The following is a 22,529-nucleotide window of genomic DNA, read 5'->3' as shown; positions in this document are numbered from 1 at the left end:
TTACATATTTTACTATTTTTTTTTACAGAACTATGTTTTTCTATAAAACTGGAATTTTCAGATTTGCTTTTTACAGTGCAATTGCAAACTCAGAAGTTGTGTAATCATTTCATTTTACACAATGTCACAAAGTTGATCAAACTGAAACAAATCAGCATTATGTATTAACAGGCACATTTATTTTGACTCATTCACAGTTTTGGTTTTTAGACTTTTAATGAGTTATTTCTTCTCTTTTTTGTCTCTGTATTTAATTCTTGCATCTTTAATATTTGTGTTTTGTGTATTTTGATATTTAAAACACAGAATTATTGACATGAAGGTCTTCTAGACAGTTGTGCACTGTTTTATAGTTGAACAACTTCCACTGATGTTTTGCCCTCTTGTGGTGCACTACCACATTTTTTTAAACATAATGTACCATAATATGTTACCGTCACAAACATGTGAGTAGACTCGACCTGACACCAGAACAACTTTCAAGTTACTGAAATGGAGTAATATTTTTTGGGTAATAGCAGTAACCACTCCAATTCGCTAGGGGAGCTGTTTGCCAACAATGACATCGCGAGGCGTTATCAGTGACGTAGCATTACGAGCGTCAAATAATGCAAATCACACAAGCGTCTGATTGTAGTAGGAATGGGAACGTTAAACTTCATTATGTGTCAACGCTTTTTAACAACCTGTTTAATGTTAGTGGCTTTTATATTTGGACTGGCACACGGCACAGAGCTGAGTTTTGTTACCTGCGGCTCAGTTATTAAGTTGTTGAATATAAAGCACAGCGTGAGACTGCATTCGCACGATGTTCGTTACGGCTCCGGTGAGTTTCTGTCATTTTCATTATTAGCATCAAGTACTGGCGAATAATAACCAAGTATATGGCCTAATATCGCAATTACTCAGAGTTATGTGTAACATTGTCGAACATCTTTTGCAAATGTTCTTTAAAAAAAACAACTGTTCATTGTTTTCTGTCAGTGTTTCGGTACTCTGGCAAAATAATTTCCGTCGGGATGAAGTTGATCTTATTCTTATAAAAGCCCTGTTAAAAGTAATTAAAACGTACGTACCTCATTTATTTAAAGGAAAAAAGTGCTCCATACAACTCGAAATGCCAGTATTTTCGACCTCCGGTAGAGAGAAAGAAAGAAATGTACTTAAAGCTGAGCTCACTTGGAAACTTTGGCAAAATACCCAAAGAGCTGAGATTGAATACAAAGTACTGTACATAATGCAACAGACAATATGCTTGTAGGCTGTTAGGTGGGTTTTCATGCCCACTTATTCTAATTAAGGGTGAGGTGGAGCTGGAGCTGATCCCAGTGTTCATATAGTGGAGCGGATAAGTATGACTTTTGGCCAGAATTGTTCACTTGGTCATACAAGCATCAGATTTGGCATGAATGTTCTTCTTAAGTCAGTATTTGAGAAAAAAGTGCTGGCCACTTGAAAATCCAATATGGTGGCCAGGTAGGGGTCAATGAAGAATTACACAGGGGTCAAAATTTAAAAATGCTCCAGTCATATTGAAAGTATAAGACATTATTTGTCTGATCATAAATATTCCAAAAAGGTATAGTTTGGACTATCTATGATTGAATGTTATGGAGTTATGAGGTAAAAACAGCAAGAATGGTAAGAAAGGTCAAGTTCAGTTTGCACAGGAGTCAAAAGTTAAAGTTGCTTCAATTTTTGTAAACTGTGATGCAAATTATTGGTTGAGTTAATAGGGGTTTAAAAAGGAATAGTTTGCACCATGTGTCATGCTTAGTTGTCACATTACAGGGTAACATACGTCATGTGCCATAGAATCCAATGTACATCAACATTGTTTGACATTTACTCTGCTAACCAAGCATTCAACACAGTCAAAACTATTCCATTTATTAATCCTATTAGTTCAACCAATATTTTGCACCACTTTCTATCAAAATTGGAGCAACTTTAACTTTTGACTCCTGTGCAAACTGACCTTTCTTACCATTCTTTCTGTTTTTTACCCCATAACTCCATAACATTCAGTCATAGATAGTCCAAACTATACCTTTTTGGAATCTTTGTAATCAGACACATAATTTGGTATAGCCTTCAATATGATTGGAGCATTTTAAAATTTTGACCCAGTGTCATTCTTCATTGACCCCTATCTGGCCGTCATATTGGATTTTCACGTGGCCAGCACTATTTTCTAAAACACTGATTTATGAAGAACCTTCATGCCAAATCTGGTGCTTGTATTGCCATGTGAAGGATTGTTTCAGTTATCTGCTGCACTAATAGAGCGAGAGGCAGACTACAGTTACAGTGCATCGGGAAAGTATTTACAATGCTTCATGTTTTTCCACATTTTGATATGTTACAGCCTTATTCCAAAATGGAGTAAATTCATTTTTCCCCTCAAAATTCTACTCACAACACCCCATAATGACAACATGAAAAGTATTTTTTTTAAATTGTTGCAAATTTATTAATAAAAGAACTAAGAAATCACACGTACATAAGTGTTCACATCCTTTGATCAATACTTTGTTGATGCACCTTTGGCAGCAATTACAGCCCCTTGTCTTCTTGAATATGATGCCACAAGCTTAGTGCACCTATCTTTGGCCAGTTTTGCTCATTCCTCTTTGCAGCACCTCTCAAGCACCATCAGGTTGGGTGGGGATTGTCGGTGCACAGCCATTTTCAGATCTCTCCGGAGATGTAAAATTGGATTCAGGTCTGGGCTCTGGCTGGGCCACTTTAAGGACATTCACAGAGTTGTCCTGAACTCACTCCTTTGATATCTTAGCTGTGTGCTTAGGGTCGTTGTCCTGCCGAAAGATGACCACGTCACCTCAGTCTGACATCAGGAGTACTCTGGAGCAGGTTTTCATCCAGGATGTCTCTGTACATTGCTGCATTAATCTTTCCCTCAATCCTGACTAGTCTCCCAGTTCCCGCCACTGAAAAACATCCCCACAGCATGATGCTGCCACCACCATGCTTCACTGTAGGGTTTCCTCCAAACATGACACCTGGCATTCACACCAAAGAGGTCTCATCTTTGCCTCATCAGACCAGAGAATTTTGTTAGTGATGGTCTGAGAGTCTTTCAGGTGCCTTTCTGGCAAACTCCAGGTGGGCTGCCATGTACCTTTTACTAAGGAGTGGCTTCTGTCTGGCGACTCAACCATATAGACCTGATTGGTGGATTGCTGTAGAGATGGTTGTCTTTCTGGAAGGTTCTCCTCTCTCTACAGAGGAATGCTGAAGCTCTGACTAAGGCCCTTCTCCCCTGATCACTCAGTTTAGATGGGTGTCCAGCTCCCTGGTGGATCTGAACTTCTTCCATTTATGGATGATGGAGGCAATTGTGCTCATTGGGACCTTCAAAGCAGCAGAAATGTTTCTGTCCCCTTTCCCAGATTTGTGCCTTGAGACAATCCTGTCTCAGAGGTCTACAGACAGTTCCTTTGACTTCATGCTTGGTTTATGCTCTGACATGCACTGTCAACTGTGGGACCTTATGTGTAGACAGGTGTATGTCTTTCCAAATCATGCCCAATCAACTGAATTTACCCCAGGTGGACTCCAATTAAGAAACATCTCAAGGATGTTTCGTGGAAACATGATGCACATGAGCTCAGTTTTGTGCTTCATGGTAAAGGGTGTGAATACTTAGGGTATAAGTGATTTCTTATTTTTTATTTTTAATATATTTGCAAAAAAAACAAACAAACAAAACCCTTTTTCACATTGTCATTATGGCGTATATTGTGTGCTGAATTTTGAAGCGGGGGGGATTTAATTGATTCTGGATTAAGGCTGTAACATAACAAAATGTGGAAAAAGTGAAACGTGTACACTGTGGACAAGCTGCCAGTCTATCACAGGACCACATATAGACAAACATGCTCGCTCATGTCTAAGGTCAATTTAAAGTTTCCAATTCACCTTACCTGCGTGTCTTTGGGTTTTCATGTATCCTTCAAAATAAACATTATGAATGTAAATAGTTTATCCACTCCAGATTGTTAATAGAATAAATACTATCATTTTGTGTCTCCAAATTAAAAGGATATAATAGTGATCAATAGGATAAAATGTGCTGAGCTTTGATGCACCTGATTTATTAAAAAAAAAAACCCTAACAATTTATGCAGTATTTAGTAGAGCTGTCTGCCACCTGCTGAACATTGCCACCTACTGAATGATTGGTCAGTGCTGGTTGTTTGATACAAATATAGGAGCCGGTGTGTTTAAATCGTGTTCATGCAGCTTGTCTTCCACCTGCTGGACAGGTGCAGGCTTGTTGCAGGGAAAAACCTGAGCACAATATGTTGGAAGGTAGGTGTGGTTGAAGGTACATGCAGCTTGAAATGAGCTTGTTTGTCTCTTTCATTTTTAAAGCCTCTGTCTAGTGGAGACCAACTTCACCGCTGCTTGCAGTGTCTATTATTGACATTTTATGTCAGGAAGCTACAACTTTCAACCAGGAAATTTGACATCCCACATAGTCTGGAACACAGTAATATAGATATTTTTCTAAATTGACGTGACACTGTGACGAGTCAGATTTTATGTATTTACTTATTTTGGAGCCATGTTTGGGCCAACATGGTCTTTAATGATCTACTGGGGGAATAATAGATCAGATATATATCACTCAGGCGACGTTCACATCAGCCGCTGAATTAATGTGTACTTTTTTATTTATTGCATCAAGAGGGAAGAATCCTTCATTTTCTGCAACGTATCCGGGCCCAGGTCAGTGTAGCAGCAGAATAAGCACCTCATCCCACACTTCTCTTTCCTCAGCCAAGTCCTATTTCTCTTCCTGGATGTTTCCAAGCCAGCTTGGAGACACATCCGTGGATGTGTTGCGGACGTTTCTGTGTTTGGAGGCGGAGGAGAGAATAGACAGAGGTGGATGAAGCGATCCAAAATGAGAAAATCTCTGTCTTCGGCTGTTCATGGGTACTGGACATTACAGCAACGCAGAGAACATCTGAAAAAGCTTAATGATTACAGGACCACAACGGTCACTTCACCAGAGGTCACAGTACGGGGCGATATGAGTCCAAATCAGTATCACAATTCCAAATAGTGAACAGTTATTTATTTTATTGGGTTTCTTGTGCACTGCCCTCAGTCATTCACCTATTAAATAAGGGATTTTTTTTTCCCAAACAATGGCATGCATGTCTTTGTTAAACATTTCCAAGTAAGTGTTAACTTTTCCTATTACTATGTCAAACTTTAATGTGATAACTAAAAATGAAGAGCAGCGCACAACTAAAAATAGTACAACCATGCAATAACATAAAATAAACATTGGCCAGATTAAGTCCGTTAGAGGTTCTGTTGATTTTGACTTTCCAAGTGAAGTGAAGTTTATTTGTTTATTTGGATCACCATTAGCATCTGCAGTGTAACTGCATCAGCTACTCTTCCTGGGGTCCATTCAAATTTTAATTACAATTCACAAATACACATTTCAGTACAATAACACAACACACTTCCATTAAGGCCTATAAAACACAATGAAAACTCATAATACATTACAATGCTTCAGACATTTGCTTAAAATAATACTTTTTAAGTTCCTTTTTAAAACCCAGATCACTGTTCAGTTCCCTTAACTTTTGTGGTAAATGATTCCATTCTCTCATGGCTCGAAACATCACTGTCCGTTGGCTCTGGTTTGTTCTACATTTAGGCAGAATGAAACAGTCCTTTGGCATGCCTAGTTGGATAAAAATGAGTATCTTTGCTGAAAGGCAGTTGTTGGTAAAGGACAGACGGTATCTGAGTTATAATATTTCTTAAAAAGTTTGATTTTGCATATAACCACCTGTCCCTTACCAAAAGCCAAGAGGGGTGCTTATGCATTGTATCTACACTCGTCCTAAAGCCACATTTTAACGCCACACGTGCAGCTTTATTTTGCACAAGCTGTAATTTTTTTTTTTTACATTATTTACTGAAGTGTTTGACCAAACGACTGCACAATAATCCAAATGAGACAACACTAAACTTTGAATGACATATGGGATCACTGATTTAGTTAAATATCTTGAACGTCTTCTTATCACTGCCAAACTCCGTCCCATTTTAGAGACTACATTATTTATTTGTTTGTCCCAGGACAGTTGGCTGTCAATGCAGACTCCAAGGAGCTTGACTTCTTCCACTTGTTTAACAACTGTGTTTTTTATTACAAGATTTAGTTGAGGTTTGGCTCTTAAGGAATATTTAGTTCCACTGACAATGCTTGTTTTTCCTACATTCAGAGTGAGTTTGTTGTCTTCAATCCAATTTTCAATCTTTTTAATTTCCTGCTCAAGTTTTGTTTTAACTTCCTCAATTGATTTCCCAGCCAGATAGACTGTTGTCATCTGCAAACATTGAAATGCTTGCTGTATCAAGCATTAATGATAGGTAATTTGTGAAAATTGAATATAAAAGTGGACCAAGACAGCTGCCTTGTGGCACACCATGTTTCACAGTTTGAGCATTTGAAAAACATCCATTATAATACACTAATTGTTTTCTGTCACATAAGTAATTACTAATAAATTGCACAGCAGATTTGGAGAAGCCATAACATTCAAGTTTTTTTTAGAAGAATTTTGTGATCTACGAGATCAAAAGCAGCGAAGTCGTCTAGTAATACTGTCCCAGTAATATTACCTTTGTCCATTTCCCATAACCAGTCATCTGTTATTTGGGTCAGTGCAGTCGCTGTTGAATGTTTTTCTCTATAAGCATGCTGATAGTTTGTTATTAAATTGTTCTCTAAAATAAGAGTTAATCTGATCATACACAATTTTTTCCATTAATTTACTCAATACAGGGAGTAAACTAATAGGTCTACTACAACCCCTGGCAAAAATTATGGAATCACCGGCCTCGGAGGATGTTCATTCAGTTGTTTAATTTTGTAGAAAAAAAGCAGATCACAGACATGACACAAAACTAAAGTCATTTCAAATGGCAACTTTCTGGCTTTAAGAAACACTATAAGAAATCAAGAAAAAGATTGTGGCAGTCAGTAACGGTTACTTTTTTAGACCAAGCAGAGGAAAAAAATATGGAATCACTCAATTCTGAGGAAAAAATTATGGAATCACCCTGTAAATTTTCATCCCCAAAACTAACACCTGCGTCAAATCACATCTGCTCGTTGATATTGACCCTATGCCATGACATTGACCCTATGTGTCTTTTTGCAAGGAATGTTTTCACAGTTTTTGCTCTATGGCAAGATGCATTATCATCTTGAAAAATGATTTCATCATCCCCAAACATCCTTTCAATTGTCCAAAATATCAATGTAAACTTGTGCATTTATTGATGATGTAATGACCGCCATCTCCCCAGTGCCTTTACCTGACATGCATCCCCATATCCATCAATGACTGTGGAAATTTACATGTTCTCTTCAGGCAGTCATCTTTATAAATCCCATTGGAACGGCACCAAACAAAAGTTCCAGCATCATCACCGTGCCCAATGCAGATTCGAGATTCATCATTGAATATGACTTTCATCCAGTCATCCACAGTCCACGATTGCTTTTCCTTAGCCCATTGTAACCTTGTTTTTTTCTGTTTAGGTGTTAATGATGGCTTTCGTTTAGCTTTTCTGTATGTAAATCCCATTTCCTTTAGGCGGTTTCTTACAGTTCGGTGACAGACGTTGACTCCAGTTTCCTCCCATTCGTTCCTCATTTGTTTTGTTGTGCATTTTTCGATTTTTTTTAAGACATATTACTTTACGTTTTCTGTCTTGACGCTTTGATGTCTTCCTTGGTCTACCAGTATGTTTGCCTTTAACAACCTTCCCATGCTGTTTGTATTTGGTCCAGAGTTTAGACACAGCTGACTGAACAACCAACATCTTTTGCAACATTGCGTGATGATTTACCCTCCTTTTAAGAGTTTGATAATCCTCTCCTTTCTTTCAATTGACATCTCTCGTGTTGGAGCCATGATTCATGTCAGTCCACTTGGTGCAACAGCTCTCCAAGGTGTGATCACTCCTTTTTAGATGCAGACTAATGAGCAGATCTGATTTGATGCAGGTGTTAGTTTTGGGGATGAAAATTTACAGGGTGATTCCATAACTTATTCCTCAGAATTGAGTGATTCCATATTTTTTTCCTCTGCTTGGTCTAAAAAAGTAACCGTTACTGACTGCCACAATCTTTTTTTCTTGATTTCTTATAGTGTTTCTTAAAGCCAGAAAGTTGCCATTTGAAATGACTTTAGTTTTGTGTCATGTCTGTGATCTGCTTTTTTTCTACAAAATTAAACAACTGAATGAACATCCTCCGAGGCCGGTGATTCCATAATTTTTGCCAGGGGTTGTATTTGTTGCAGAAAATGACACTTTTTTATTTTTTGGCAATGCTATAATTTTTGATATTTTCCAAGCCGACAGAAATTTATTTTCATTAAAACATTGATTAATTATGTGAGTTATGGCTGGTGCAATTATTGAGGCTACAGGTTTTAGGAGGCACCCATCTAGTTCATCTACTCCTGGAGGTTTATCTTTTAGTGTCTTTAAATGTTGTTCAACTTTATTTACGAGGTCTATCAGAGAAGTATCCTACCTTTTTATTTTTTAAAAAAACATATGGATTTGAATGACATGCAATTACACCAATCATGCTTGAACCCTCGTGCGCATGCATGAGTTTTTTCACACGTGTCGGTGACGCCATTTCCCTGTGGAAAATTGAGTGAGATGTGGTCCTGCCCTCTCGGCTGAATTCCTTTTTCACATGCTGCTCGAGACGGCGCGCGTTGCTTTATCAAATTTTTTTCTGGACCTGTGAGGAATATCCGAGTGGACAATATTCGAGAAATTAAGCTGGTTTTCAGTGAAAGGTTTAACGGCTGATGAGAGATTATGGGGTGTTTCTGTCGGTGTAAGGACTTCCCACGGAGCAGGACGTCGTGCAGCGCTTCCAGGCACCGTCGTCGGCCTTTTTCGACCTGAAAACATCCTAATTTAAGGCTTAATTCACCAAGGACGTCGTGAGAGAACAGAGAAGATTCAGAAGAGGCCGGCATGAGGACTTTATGCGGACATTCCACTGTTTAAGGACATTTTTTAATGAAAGACGGGCACGCAAATTCGCAGAGTCGTTTCCGTGATGACTCGGCGAATTTGTGTGCACCGCGACAGGAAAAACACCTCTGTGTTGAAAACCATTTGTAAAATTCAGGCGGCTTTTGATGGCTTTCAACAAGTGAGTAACTGAGAAATTGTTTAACAGCTTGGGCATGTTCCAACTTGCCCGTTAAGGTTTCCAACGGAGGTGTTTTTCCTGTCGGGTCCGGCCTGACATGCGACTCTGCCCGCACGTTTTTTCATTACAAAATGTCCGTTAACAATGGAATGTCCGAATAAACTCCTCATGCCGTCTTCTTCTGAAAGTTCTCTGACGACTTCCTGGGTCAACAGAGCCTGAAATGTGGAAGTTTTCAACTTGAAACGGCGAGACGCTGCCGCCTCGAAGCACAGATCGCCGTCAGACACCGTGGGCCATCCTTACGGCGACACTACCAGACCAAAATCTCTCATCAGCCGTTAAAATTTTTACCGAAAACCAGCTGAATTTATCGAATGGTGTCCACTCAGTTGTGCCTTACAGTTTTGAAAAAATTTTGATCAAACAAAGCAGCAGTCTCTGAGCCATTCCTAAACAATGAAAAAATTGACGAGAGGGTGGGCCACTCCTCACTCAAAGACTGCCCACAGGCGAATGACGTAACCGACAGGCGTGAAAAAACTCTTGCATGCCCACGAGGGTTCAAGCATGTCTGATGTAATCACACGTGATTCAAATCCATATGGTTTTTGAAAAAAATAATAAGGTCAGATACTTTTCTAATAGACCTCGTATACTTAAAACCTTAAAGCAAAAATTACACTTTTTTCTTTTATGATCTCAAATGACTGATTTTCATTTTGAATTGTAAATTATTTCTGTTATAAGTTCACTTACAATTATATATAATTATAAGTGAATGGGGGGAAAATCATTTTCCCATTCACTTTAATAGGAAAATGTCTCCAAACATTTGACTGGTAGTGTCTGTGTGTATGTGTGTGTATATATACATATGTATGTTCACATTGAGAAGAAACCTGATGCAGATAATTTATCACAGTGAGCATCATGTTTGTGTGTGTGAGGCAGGCAGTGGACAGCAGTCTGTAACTGGAGTTATGTCAGTAGAAGACAGTAACAGCTACTGGAGTGTTCGTGGGACAAGTGACGCTGTGTGCCATCGAGGTACCCCAATCAAGTGTGGCCAGACGATCCGCCTCACTCATGTGAACACCGGGCGTAACCTGCACAGCCACTACTTTGCCTCACCGCTTTCCTCTAACCAGGTGGGTTGTGTGGACAGCAGTAAGTCCCTTCAGCTTCTCCTTTTTTTCCACTTAGGGTCACCACAGCAGATTTGAGATGGCCTTGCATGTTGATTTGGCACAGGTTTTACACTGGCTGCCCTTCCTGATGACAACAAAGGAGATTTGCTGTTTGATTAAGGACTATCCATGTATCACAACAGACTGCAGATGAGAATAAGTAGTTAATAATTAATACGGAAGAACAGAACAGAAGACTGTGAGAGTGAGTGATAGAGAAAAGTTGCTGTTTTTCATCACCGCAAACTTTGTATTAAATCAGGGATGAGAATTTTCCGCTGATCTGCGGATTTAAGAGTTTTTCTGGGCTATTTCTGAGATCAGCGTAAATCCATTAAGAAATATCTGGGGGAGGTGGTGCAGCGTGCGTCATCCGTGCAAGTTAAATCTTTCCTCATATGCATGGGAACATAATAGCGCTGCTAAAACACACATCATCATTGGTTACTTTTTCTACAACAGCGAAATATCAGACAATCAGAATCTCTAAATATCTCTAATATCTAAAGTCATTGAAAGTACCCAGAAATGGACATTTTGCGTATCTGCAAGTTTGAGCTGTCGAGCTAAGTCTTTAATATGGCCAAAATTACCGAGAGAGAGGACGAAGACCGCGTTAAAGGCATTGATAGTGGTGTAAAAAAAAAAAAAATTATGTGGACATGTTTGGAGTGGGAGGTGAACGGGACAAAAGCAAGACTTTGACAATTCCTCTGCAAGCTTGAGCTTCCCGGAAAAGCCCTCTGCACGCTATGTTTGGATTTCATCAATAAAACCTTGGAAGAACACTGCAAGATGAAGAAACATGTCATTAAATTAATATTAAATGGACTAATCTGCCTGGGTCCAGAGTGCGGAAGAGGCACAGCGAGCCCCAAAGCCCACAGCACTCGTACCGGTTAGTGATCGAACATCCAGTGCTCAGGTGCGTGTCCAATAATTGTATTAATGCAATTAAAATGTTTACAACCACTGAAATTTTAAAGTGTGGTGCAGTTATTTATACTGTGCACATACTGAAGTTCCATTCAATGCTGCAAAACCAACATTTGTATACGGGTTTTTGTCAATTTGTTTCCATGTTCCGTTTATTTCCTCATATAAAACCGCTAACTTATAAAACATATATGTATTTTATAGCTTTATTTTGACATGAACCACGCTTTTTCTGAAAATGGGACTGTGTGGAGAAAAACAAAACAAACGAACCCTTCTTCTTTTGTGGCGTATAACGGCAGCCTCCATCCTTATTGTTACATTACTTCCACCTGCTGCATCACTCTGTTATAGCAGCGCTAAATCCTCTCAGTGAGTCCACTGTCTTTCAAGTATTTAAAAAGCTTCTCCTCTCACTTGACCTTATGGCTAAAATACTTCCTACAGAAACTTCTTTCATGCCTTACAATTGTATCCCTTCAGTTTTTACTCTTTAATAGATAAACTATTCAAAAATGACAAAATATATTTTGCCTGCATGGTGAAATAGGCCCGTATCAATTTTATTTTTTATTTTGGTGAATTTCATTGACTGTGGTACAGCTAGTGCACAGGATGACTGCTTTTTCAATCAATCAATCAATCAATCAATTTTTTTATATAGCACCAAATCACAACAAACAGTTGCCCCAAGGCGCTTTATATTGTAAGGCAAGGCCATACAATAATTATGTAAAACCCCAACGGTCAAAAACGACCCCCTGTGAGCAAGCACTTGGCTACAGTGGGAAGGAAAAACTCCCTTTTAACAGGAAGAAACCTCCAGCAGAACCAGGCTCAGGGAGCCTGGTTCTGTTTTAATGATCATATGCTCTATGTGCCTGTGGGGTTTTCTTGGTGACTGACATAAGTAGTCGGGGTGCAAACTCACATGGCGTGATTTTCAGAATTTATTATGGGGCAATAATTCGTAAGCGTACAGTGGGGCAAAAAGGTATTTAGTCTGCCCCTGATTGTGCAAGTTCTCCTACTTAGAAAAATGAGAGAGGTCTGTAATTTTCAACATAGGTACACTTCAACTATGAGAGACAAAATGAGAAAAAAAAATCCAGAAAATCACATTGTTGGATTTTTAAAGAATTTATTTGTAAATTATGGTGGAAAATAAGTATTTGGTCACCCACAAACAAGTAAGATTTCTGGCTCTCACAGACCTGTAACTTCTTTAAGAAGCTCTTCTGTCCTCCACCTGTTACCTGTATTAATGGCATCTGCTGGAACTCGTTATCTCTATAAAAGACACCTGTCCACAGCCTCAAACAGTCAGACTCCAAACTCAACCATGGCCAAGACCAAAGAGCTGTCGAAGGACACGGAAGAACATTGTAAATGTGCACCAGGCTGGGAAGAGTGAATCTACAATAGTCAAGCAGGTTGGTGTGAATAAATCAACTGTGGGAGCAATTGTAAGAAAATGGAAGACATACAAGACCATTGATAATCTCCCTCGATTTGGGGCTCCATGCAAGATGTCATCCCGTGGGGTCAAAATGATCATGAGAACGGTGAACAAAAATCCCAGAATTACATGGAGGGACCTGATGAATGACCTGCAGAGAGCTGGGACCAAAGTAACAGACACTACACACTATACAGAGAGGGACTCAAATCCTGCAGTGCTAGGCGTGTCCCCCTGCTTGAGCCAGTATGTGTGCAGGCCCGTCTGAAGCTTGCCAGAGAGCATATGGATGATCCAGAAGAGGATTGGGAGAATATCATGTCATGTGGTCAGATAAAACCAAAATAGAACATTTTGGTAAAAATTCAATTCCTTGTGTTTGGAGGAAGAAGAATGCTGAGTTGCATTCCAAGAACACCATATCTACTGTGAAACATGGGGGTGGAAACATCATGCTTTGTGGCTGTTTTTCTGCAAAGGGGACAGGACGAATGATCCGTGTTAAGGGAAGAATGAACGGGGCCATGTATCATGAGATTTTAAGCCAAAACCTCCTTCCATCAGTGAGAGCATTGAAGATGCAACGTGGTTGGGTCTTCCAGCATGACAGTGATCCCAAACACACCACTCAGGCAACGAAGGAGTGGCTCCATAAAAAGCATTTCAAGGTCCTGGAGTGGCCGAGCCAGTCTGCAGACCTCAACCCCATAGAAAATTTGTTGAGGGAGTTGAAAGTCCATGTTGCCCAGCGACAGCCCCAAAACATCACTGCTCTAGAGATCTGCATGGAGGAATGGGCCAAAATACCAGCTACAATGTGTGCCAACCTGGTGAAGACTTACAGGAAATGTTTGACCTCTGTCATTGCCAACAAAGATTGTTACAAAATATTGAGTTGAACTTTTGTTATTGACCAAATACTTTTAAAAAGCCTACATTGTGATTTTCTGGACTTTTTTTTTTTTTCTCATTTTGCCTCTCACAGTTGAGGTGTACCTATGATGAAAATTACAGACCCCTCTCATCTTTCTAAGTAGGAGAACTTGCACAATCAGGGAGTGACTAAATTGTTTTTGCCCCACTGTACATTTCACATGTAAATATTAATAAAGCCACTGTTTTATACCATAAATGTTTTAATCTCTTTAAATGATGTACACATGCTTGCATGAAGTTTCAGTATATTTCAGAGCTCATTACAAGTTAAGGAAAGACACTTAAAGAATAGTTTTGGCAAGTTCAGTGATATCTGTCCAATGCTATGGCATTTATAGTCAGTACATATGCTATAGCACAAGGCAGGTATCACTGAAATGAGGTCTACATAGACAGATTCTTTTCTTACAGTCAGATTTTCACATACCCCAACATACAAAATATGTAAAGTGGAAATTTGTGAAATTAGGTCTTTCTGTGCCTTAAAATGCTCCAAACTTGTAGGCAGCCCCTGGACCCTGCTGGGAGCCTGCGGCAACCCCTGGGCCCCCGCTGAGTTTCAGAGGTTTTTTTCTTCTTTTTTTTTCTTTGCCCATTCTCATCCCTGATTAAATATAGAGCCCTTCAAAGAATGACACTCTACATTTTTTTTTTCTTCTTCTACATTTGTATGGGGCACCAGTGTGATGTGCCCTGAACCTGAGCAGCTTTGAGATTCATTGTTGTTCTCAGCAACAGTTAATCATCCGAGCATTGATCCCAAGCATCCTCTGGTTAGCGAAGAGCCCCCACTTCAGACTGAACTGTTGTCACCCCTTCTTCTTTAAACATTAAGTGGTCAAAATAAAGATGATTTTCATGTTGTTTGTTGTAAAAGTTTACATAGAAAGTAATACTACAGTATTGTGATACTGATGCTGTGTTTTTAGAGTAGTATATTTCAAACAAATATCTAATTTTAGGAGAGCTGATTGGTACAATATAAAAATAGTCTCTTCTTTTTTTTTTTTTTCTTCAAAGTTTCTATAGTCCATTTGTGAATCTGGAGCCTCTTCACCTCTTTTCTCTTTTTTTTTTTTTTTTTTTTTTTTTTTTTTTTTTTTTTTTTTTTTTTTTCCTTCCTTCAATGTTTTTATTTGTACACAGGAGGTGAGTGCGTTTGGTGAGGAAGGGGAAGGTGATCACCTGGACGAGTGGACAGTTCAGTGTGGAGGATTGGTGTGGGAACGTGCAGAGGCTGTTCGCTTCCGTCACAAGGCTACAGAAGCACTGCTGTCAGTGACGGGGGAACAGTACGGACGACCTATCCACAGTCAAAGAGAAGTTCACGCGATGACAAGCCCCAGCCATCACAGTCTGTGGAAGGCGATGGAGGGCATCTTCATGAAACCCAGTGAGAGCCCGACGGGAAGCCAGGGCTACAGTCACCCACACACCGAGTTCTGAACTTGACATTTCTCGTATACCCATATCGCCTGCTATTTTCCCCCTTCTCTACCTCTGTCCTGCCTCTTAAGATGTTGTCACACTATGACTGATTGTGTAAACTGATTAGTAACTGATTGAAATAATTTGTCTGGTGGTCTTCAGTGAAATTGGGGCTCTGATGGGTGGATGTAATCACATTTCCACTGGCAACACAAAGAGCTCTATTCTGCAGACTGATTTTCCCAGTTTCAAGATATGAGTGTATGCTTGCTGGGGGGAGCTGGATATGAGCGGGATTCACCGAGGTCTGAACACAGATGTGGCTCGAATCTGCTTAGCTTGAGGATCAGGATGTCACATTTCCTCACTACTTTCGTGCGCGGACAGCATCTTCCCCACTGTACTGATGTTCAGTGTAGCTGCAACAGTGAGGACAGCAAACAGCCTTCTTTCTCTGTGGTGCCTTCTCGCTAAGAGTATCTGCTGTGTGCACTCTGACGTCAAGACAAAAATGCACAGTCACACATTGAAAACTGCTCTCTTCCCTAGCGCAGAATTCACACGCTGCACCAGAGCATTGGCCAATCAGAAGCCCAGTCTTAACCATCAGACAGCAATAGGATATGAATGCATGTGTATCATAGAAGTAACAAACAAGTACAGGACAAATGGTAAACAAATGTGCAACCAACTGGAAAGCTTTCTGTATGTCAGCTGACGAGCATATTTAACGAATGAGAAAATGACTTGTACAGAACAAAAATGGACACACATACCAAGATTTGATATACATTAGTCATGTTCCTCAGTCCGCCATAGTGTGACAGGCACTTTACCTCCATTTCGTTATGTTCCCACCATGTGCTCTCTTTCACGGCTTTTTGTGCATCGTTGCTGAATCTCCTCAGTCTGTCTCTCCTTTGAATGCTATATTTTACAGTCTGCCATCATGGAAAGGGTACAATAACTTCATCTCACCCAATGATACCACTCCTCTAGTGTACTTTGTTCCTCTATGAACATTAATTCAGAAATGTGACAAAACACTCAAAGATCCACCAGGACTACATTCACAGAGCTAATTAGCCTGTGGCTTCTACTCATATTTTAGTAGCGTTTATAGTTAGACTTTACAGGCACAAGAACACATCAAGATGTTAAAAGTGCTGTTTTACTGTATAAAGACTTATCTTTATTACGTCTTCTGGTTGTTATCTTTAAGAAGATGTTCCTCTCAAGTATTATTTATTGCTAAAAGCAGCAAAGAATGCACAGATCAATACTATTTAATTGGACAAAATGCAGCAGGCAGCACTGCTACACTTTTGCCTTTGTTCTGCTTTGAAAGTAGTGGTTGTTTACATCAGAGAGACTTTTATTGTTTGTTGTAGTTTGAAGCCAGATTGTTCAATCTGGACAGTGGCTACATAGTGTTACTCACTTTTTTAAAAGTTACTTACAGTCAGTATTACGCACCCATAAATTATTCACACACTGACATGGGAGCAGCTTTGTCTGTGTAAAATGCTCTGTTTGGTCTGGATAAACTGGTTCTGTAGCAAATATGAACAGACGGAGATTCACAAGCTTGTTTTTAATTTCCATCTTTCAGTTGGATGTGGTTCGTTTGAGCAGTTTCCAAGTGCTGGGGGGAAAACTACAGCGTTCCTCTGAACGTTTGTATCTGTTAGAGAAGATATTTGTTCAGGAGTTTCATATGAGAAACAATACCTCATTAAATGTATTTTTTATGCATTATGAGTGTGACAGTGAATTCTTTTGTAGACTTTCTACTTGCTGCACCTGGTTGCCACTTTTCTTCACAAGCTATTTATTCATAAATGGTCATTTCAAGGTGCTCTATGTGAATATATATTTTTAGCTGAAATCATTAATAGCTCATTGATAAATGCATTCACACTTGAAGACAAATAGGTGTTATAATCCTGTAAATTAATCCAGGGAGATGGAAACAGACTTTGCAAATAAGGTTATTGAACCTGAACCATTACACTTAACATAAAGCATTGTTTGTTCACCTAATGTCATTTAGGTTCATTATCTGCCAGTTAATGGTGCAGCTTTAATGGAGCAAATCCTACTTTAGAAGAGTTACTAGAAGTATGAACATTATGTGTCCTGTACTCCCTAATTAGTGTTTTTGTTGAGTGAATCTGTACACTACTCCTGACAACGCACCTCTGTGAATGCACATTCTTTATTTTGCACTGCATTAAGATGTGTGACCCAGATCCCTTTCAGAGAAATTGTGTGCCTGACTGGCTTACAGTAGGGTTAGTCCAAACAAAGGGAGTATTTTTTTCCAATGCTACATGACTTGTGCATATCACGTATAGACAACATAGTGAGCAATCTGCACATGGGAAGTAGTATTATAGTTCAGGGCTTGATGGGCTTTCTAGAACCCCCAAGAATGTCAGTGGCCCCACCTGAACCCCGCCACAATTTTGGCATTTCTCATTCAAAAGCTGACATTTTCAGCATCGGCTTCTCACATTTCTTTGATAATTCTGGTCACATAGTGACTGAGCTACAAGTAACAGGCCAAGGTCAAAATTTTCACCCATTGCTTTTTTACGCGATATTCAGAGCAGTTAATTTGACAGATTTGTTGAAGATACACCTATGGTTTCTATCAAACATGAATATGAAGTAATATATCATCTTTCTATTGGTGGAAGTAGTACTTTTTCCACATTTTATGTTCAAAATTTATCCAAAATAGATGAAATCCAATTTTTTTCATCAATACCCCACAATGATTTTTAGATTTTTGCTTTTATTTATATATATATATATAGGTGCCTTTTGACAAACTCCAGGTGGGCTGTCATGTGCCTTTTACTAAGGAGTGGCTTCCGTCTGGCCACTCTATCCTACAGCGCTGATTGGTGGGTTCTCCTCTCATCACAGAAGAATGCTGGAGCTCTGACAGAGTGAGCATCGGATTCTTGGTCACCTCCCTGACTAAGGCCCTTTTACCCCAATCACTTAGAGTTTAAATGGGCGGCCAGCTCCAATTAAGCTGTAGAAACATCTCCATGATGATCAGTGAAAACAGGATGCACCTGAGCTCAATTTTGAGCTTCACAGCAAAAGCTGTGAATGCTTATGTACCATACAAGACCCCCCCCCCCCCAATTTCAGAACTCATATAAGCTGTGGCTTAACTGCAGAGTGTAGTGTTCAGAATAGCTATGTGACTAAAAAGATTAATCCAGGTTTTGAGTATATTTCTTATTGTTACATGGGAAACAAGGTACCAGTAGATTCTCACAAATCCAACAAGACCAAGCATTCATGATATGCACACTCTTAAGGCTATGAAATTGGGCTATTAGTAAAAAAAAAAAGTAGAAAAGGGGGTGTTCACAATAATAGTAGTGTGGCATTCAGTCAGTGAGTTGTATGAATGTATGAAAACTATCAATCAATCAATCAACTTTTTTCTTGTATAGCGCCAAATCACAACAAACAGTTGCCCCAAGGCGCTCCACATTGCAAGGCAAGGCCATACAATAATTATGAAACACAGTCTACGTCTAAAGCAACATAACCAAGGGATGGTCCAGGGTCACCCGATCCAGCCCTAACTATAAGCCTTAGCGAAAAGGAAAGTTTTAAGCCTAATCTTAAAAGTAGAGAGGGTATCTGTCTCCCTGATCTGAATTGGGAGCTGGTTCCACAGGAGAGGAGCCTGAAAGCTGAAGGCTCTGCCTCCCATTCTACTCTTACAAACCCTAGGAACTACAAGTAAGCCCGCAGTCTGAGAGCGAAGCGCTCTAATGGGGTAATATGGTACTATGAGGTCCCTAAGATAAGATGGGACCTGATTATTCAAAACCTTATAAGTAAGAAGAAGAATTTTAAATTCTATTCTAGCATTAACAGGAAGCCAATGAAGGGAGGCCAACACGGGTGAGATATGCTCTCTCCTGCTAGTCCCCGTCAGTACTCTAGCTGCAGCATTCTGAACCAACTGAAGGCTTTTTAGGGAACTTTTAGGACAACCTGATAATAATGAATTACAATAGTCCAGCCTAGAGGAAACAAATGCATGAATTAGTTTTTCAGCATCACTCTGAGACAAGACCTTTCTGATTTTAGAGATATTGCGTAAATGCAAAAAGGCAGTCCTACATATTTGTTTAATATGCGCTTTGAATGACATATCCTGATCAAAAATAACTCCAAGATTTCTCACAGTATTACTAGAGATCAGGGAAATGCCATCCAGAGTAACGATCTGGTTAGACACCATGCTTCTAAGATTTGTGGGCCAAGTACAATAACTTCAGTTTTATCTGAGTTTAAAAGCAGGAAATTAGAGGTCATCCATGTCTTTATGTCTGTAAGACAATCCTGCAGTTTAGCTAATTGGTGCGTATCCTCTGGCTTCATGGATAGATAAGCTGGGTATCATCTGCGTAACAATGAAAATTTAAGCAATACCGTCTAATAATACTGCCCAAGGGAAGCATGTATAAAGTGAATAAAATTGGTCCTAGCACAGAACCTTGTGGAACTCCATAATTAACTTTAGTCTGTGAAGAAGATTCCCCATTTACATGAACAAACTGTAATCTATTAGACAAATATGATTCAAACCACCGCAGCGCAATGCCTTTAATACCTATGACATGCTCTAATCTCTGTAATAAAATTTTATGGTCAACAGTATCAAAAGCAGCACTGAGGTCCAACAGAACAAGCACAGAGATAAGTCCACTGTCCGAAGCCATAAGAAGATCATTTGTAACCTTCACTAATGCTGTTTCTGTACTATGATGAATTCTAAAACCTGACTGAAACTCTTCAAATAGACCATTCCTCTGCAGGTGATCAGTTAGCTGTTTTACAACTACCCTCTCAAGAATCTTTGAGAGAAAAGGAAGGTTGGAGATTGGCCTATAATTAGCTAAGATAGCTGGGTCAAGTGATGGCTTTTTAAGTAATGGTTTAATTACTGCCACCTTAAAGGCCTGTGGTACATAACCAACTAACAAAGATAGATTGATCATATTTAAGATTGAAGCATTAAATAATGGTAGGACTTCCTTGAGCAGCCTGGCAGGAATGGGGTCTAATAAGCATGTTGATGGTTTGGATGAAGTAACTAATGAAAATAACTCAGACAGAACAATCGGAGAGAAAGAGTCTAACCAAATACCGGCATCACTGAAAGCAGCCAAAGATAACGATACATCTTTGGGATGGTTATGAGTAATTTTTTCTCTAATAGTCAAAATTTTGTTAGCAAAGAAAGTCATGAAGTCATTACTAGTTAAAGTTAATGGAATACTCAGCTCAATAGAGCTCTGACTCTTTGTCAGCCTGGCTACAGTGCTGAAAAGAAACCTGGGGTTGTTCTTATTTTCTTCAATTAGTGATGAGTAGAAAGATGTCCTAGCTTCACGAAGGGCTTTCTTATAGAGCAACAAACTCTTTTTCCAGGCTAAGTGAAGATCTTCTAAATTAGTGAGACGCCATTTCCTCTCCAACTTACGGGTTATCTGCTTTAAGCTACGAGTTTGTGAGTTATACCACGGAGTCAGACACTTCTGATTTAAAGCTCTCTTTTTCAGAGGAGCTACAGCATCCAAAGTTGTCTTCAATGAGGATGTAAAACTATTGACAAGATACTCTAACTCCCTTACAGAGTTTAGGTAGCTACTCTGCTCTGTGTTGGTATATGACATTAGAGAACATAAAGAAGGAATCATATCCTTAAACCTAGTTACAGCGCTTTCTGAAAGACTTCTAGTGTAATGAAACTTATTCCCCACTGCAGGGTAGTCCATCAGGGTAAATGTAAATGTTATTAAAAAATGATCAGACAAAAGGGAGTTTTCAGGGAATACTGTTAAGTCTTCTATTTCCATACCATAAGTCAGAACAAGATCTAAATATGATTAAAGTGGTGGGTGGACTCATTTACTTTTTGAGCAAAGCCGATAGAGTCTAATAATAGATTAAATGCAGTGTTGAGGCTGTCATTCTCAGCATCTGTGTGGATGTTAAAATCGCCCACTATAATTATCTTATCTGAGCTAAGCACTAAGTCAGACAAAAGGTCTGAAAATTCACAGAGAAACTCACAGTAACGACCAGGTGGACGATAGATAATAACAAATAAAACTGTTTTTTGGGACTTCCAATTTGAATGGACAAGACTAAGATACAAGCTTTCAAATGAATTAAAGCTCTGTCTAGGTTTTTGATTAATTAATAAGCTGGAATGGAAGATTGCTGCTAATCCTCCGCCCCGGCCCGTGCTACGAGCATTCTGACAGTTAGTGTGACTCGGGGGTGTTGACTCATTTAAACTAACATATTCATCCTGCTGTAACCAAGTTTCTGTTAGGCAGAATAAATCAATACGTTGATCAATTATTATATCATTTACCAACAGGGACTTAGAAGAAAGAGACCTAATGTTTAATAGACCACATTTAACTGTTTTAGTCTGTGGTGCAATTGAAGGTGCTATATTATTTTTTCTTTTTGAATTTTTATGCTTAAATAGATTTTTGTTAGTTATTGGTGGTCTGGGAGCAGGCACCGTCTCTACGGGGATGGGGTAATAGGGGGATGGCAGGGGGAGAGAAGCTGCAGAGAGGTGTATAAGACCACAGCTCTGCCTCCTGGTCCCAACGCTAGACAGTCACAGTTTGGAGGATCCCAAAAAATTGGCCAGATTTCTAGAAATGAGAGCTGCTCCCTCTAAAGTGGGATGGATGCCGTCTCTCCTAACAAGACCAGGTTTTCCCCAGAAGCTTTGCCAATTATCAATGAAGCCCACCTCATTTTTTGGACACCACTCAGACAGCCAGCAATTCAAGGAGAACATGCGGCTAAACATGTCACTCCCGGTCTGATTGGGGAGGGGCCCAGAGAAAACAACAGAATCCGACATTGTTTTTGCAAAGTTACACACCGATTCAATGTTAATTTTAGTGACCTCCGATTGGCGTAACCGAGTGTCATTACTGCCGACGTGAATTACAATCTTACCAAATTTACGCTTAGCCTTAGCCAGCAATTTCAAATGTCCTTCGATGTCGCCTGCTCTGGCCCCCGGAAGACAATTGACAATGGTTGCTGGTGTCGCTAACTTCACATTTCTCAAAACAGAGTCGCCAATAACCAGAGTTTGATCCTCGGCGAGTGTATCGTCGAGTGGGGAAAAACGGTTAGAGATGTGAACGGGTTGACGGTGTACACGGGGCTTCTGTTTAGGGCTACGCTTCCTCCTCACAGTCACCCAGTCAGCCTGCCTTCCCGACTGCCCGGGATCTGCCAGGGGGGA

At 39.6% G+C, this 22,529-nt stretch overlaps 1 protein-coding gene across 1 annotated transcript; it reads left to right on the top strand.

Annotated features, from left to right (window-relative positions):
• The first annotated feature begins 584 nt into the window (after positions 1-584).
• Positions 585-16,955, top strand: sdf2 (stromal cell-derived factor 2). The gene is made up of 3 exons (XM_034178190.1): positions 585-826; positions 10,205-10,401; positions 14,918-16,955. Exons 1-3 carry the CDS (start codon positions 643-645, stop codon positions 15,215-15,217), a joined length of 681 nt encoding a protein of 226 aa, XP_034034081.1. The 5' UTR covers positions 585-642; the 3' UTR covers positions 15,218-16,955.
• Positions 16,956-22,529: the final 5,574 nt, after the last annotated feature.

Source organism: Thalassophryne amazonica, chromosome 9, assembly GCF_902500255.1.
Source record: "Thalassophryne amazonica chromosome 9, fThaAma1.1, whole genome shotgun sequence".
In the NCBI taxonomy this organism is placed as follows: domain Eukaryota; kingdom Metazoa; phylum Chordata; class Actinopteri; order Batrachoidiformes; family Batrachoididae; genus Thalassophryne; species Thalassophryne amazonica.
This window is presented reverse-complemented; position numbering and strand designations above follow the sequence as displayed.

Bases quoted from the DNA above. Each gene is read 5' to 3' on its own strand.
- sdf2 (XM_034178190.1), top strand. From the start codon at position 643: ATGGGAACGTTAAACTTCATTATGTGTCAACGCTTTTTAACAACCTGT. The intron at 827-10,204 runs GTGAGTTTCTGT...TGTGTGAGGCAG, and splicing joins CGATGTTCGTTACGGCTCCG to GCAGTGGACAGCAGTCTGTA. The intron at 10,402-14,917 runs GTGGGTTGTGTG...ATTTGTACACAG, and splicing joins CACCGCTTTCCTCTAACCAG to GAGGTGAGTGCGTTTGGTGA.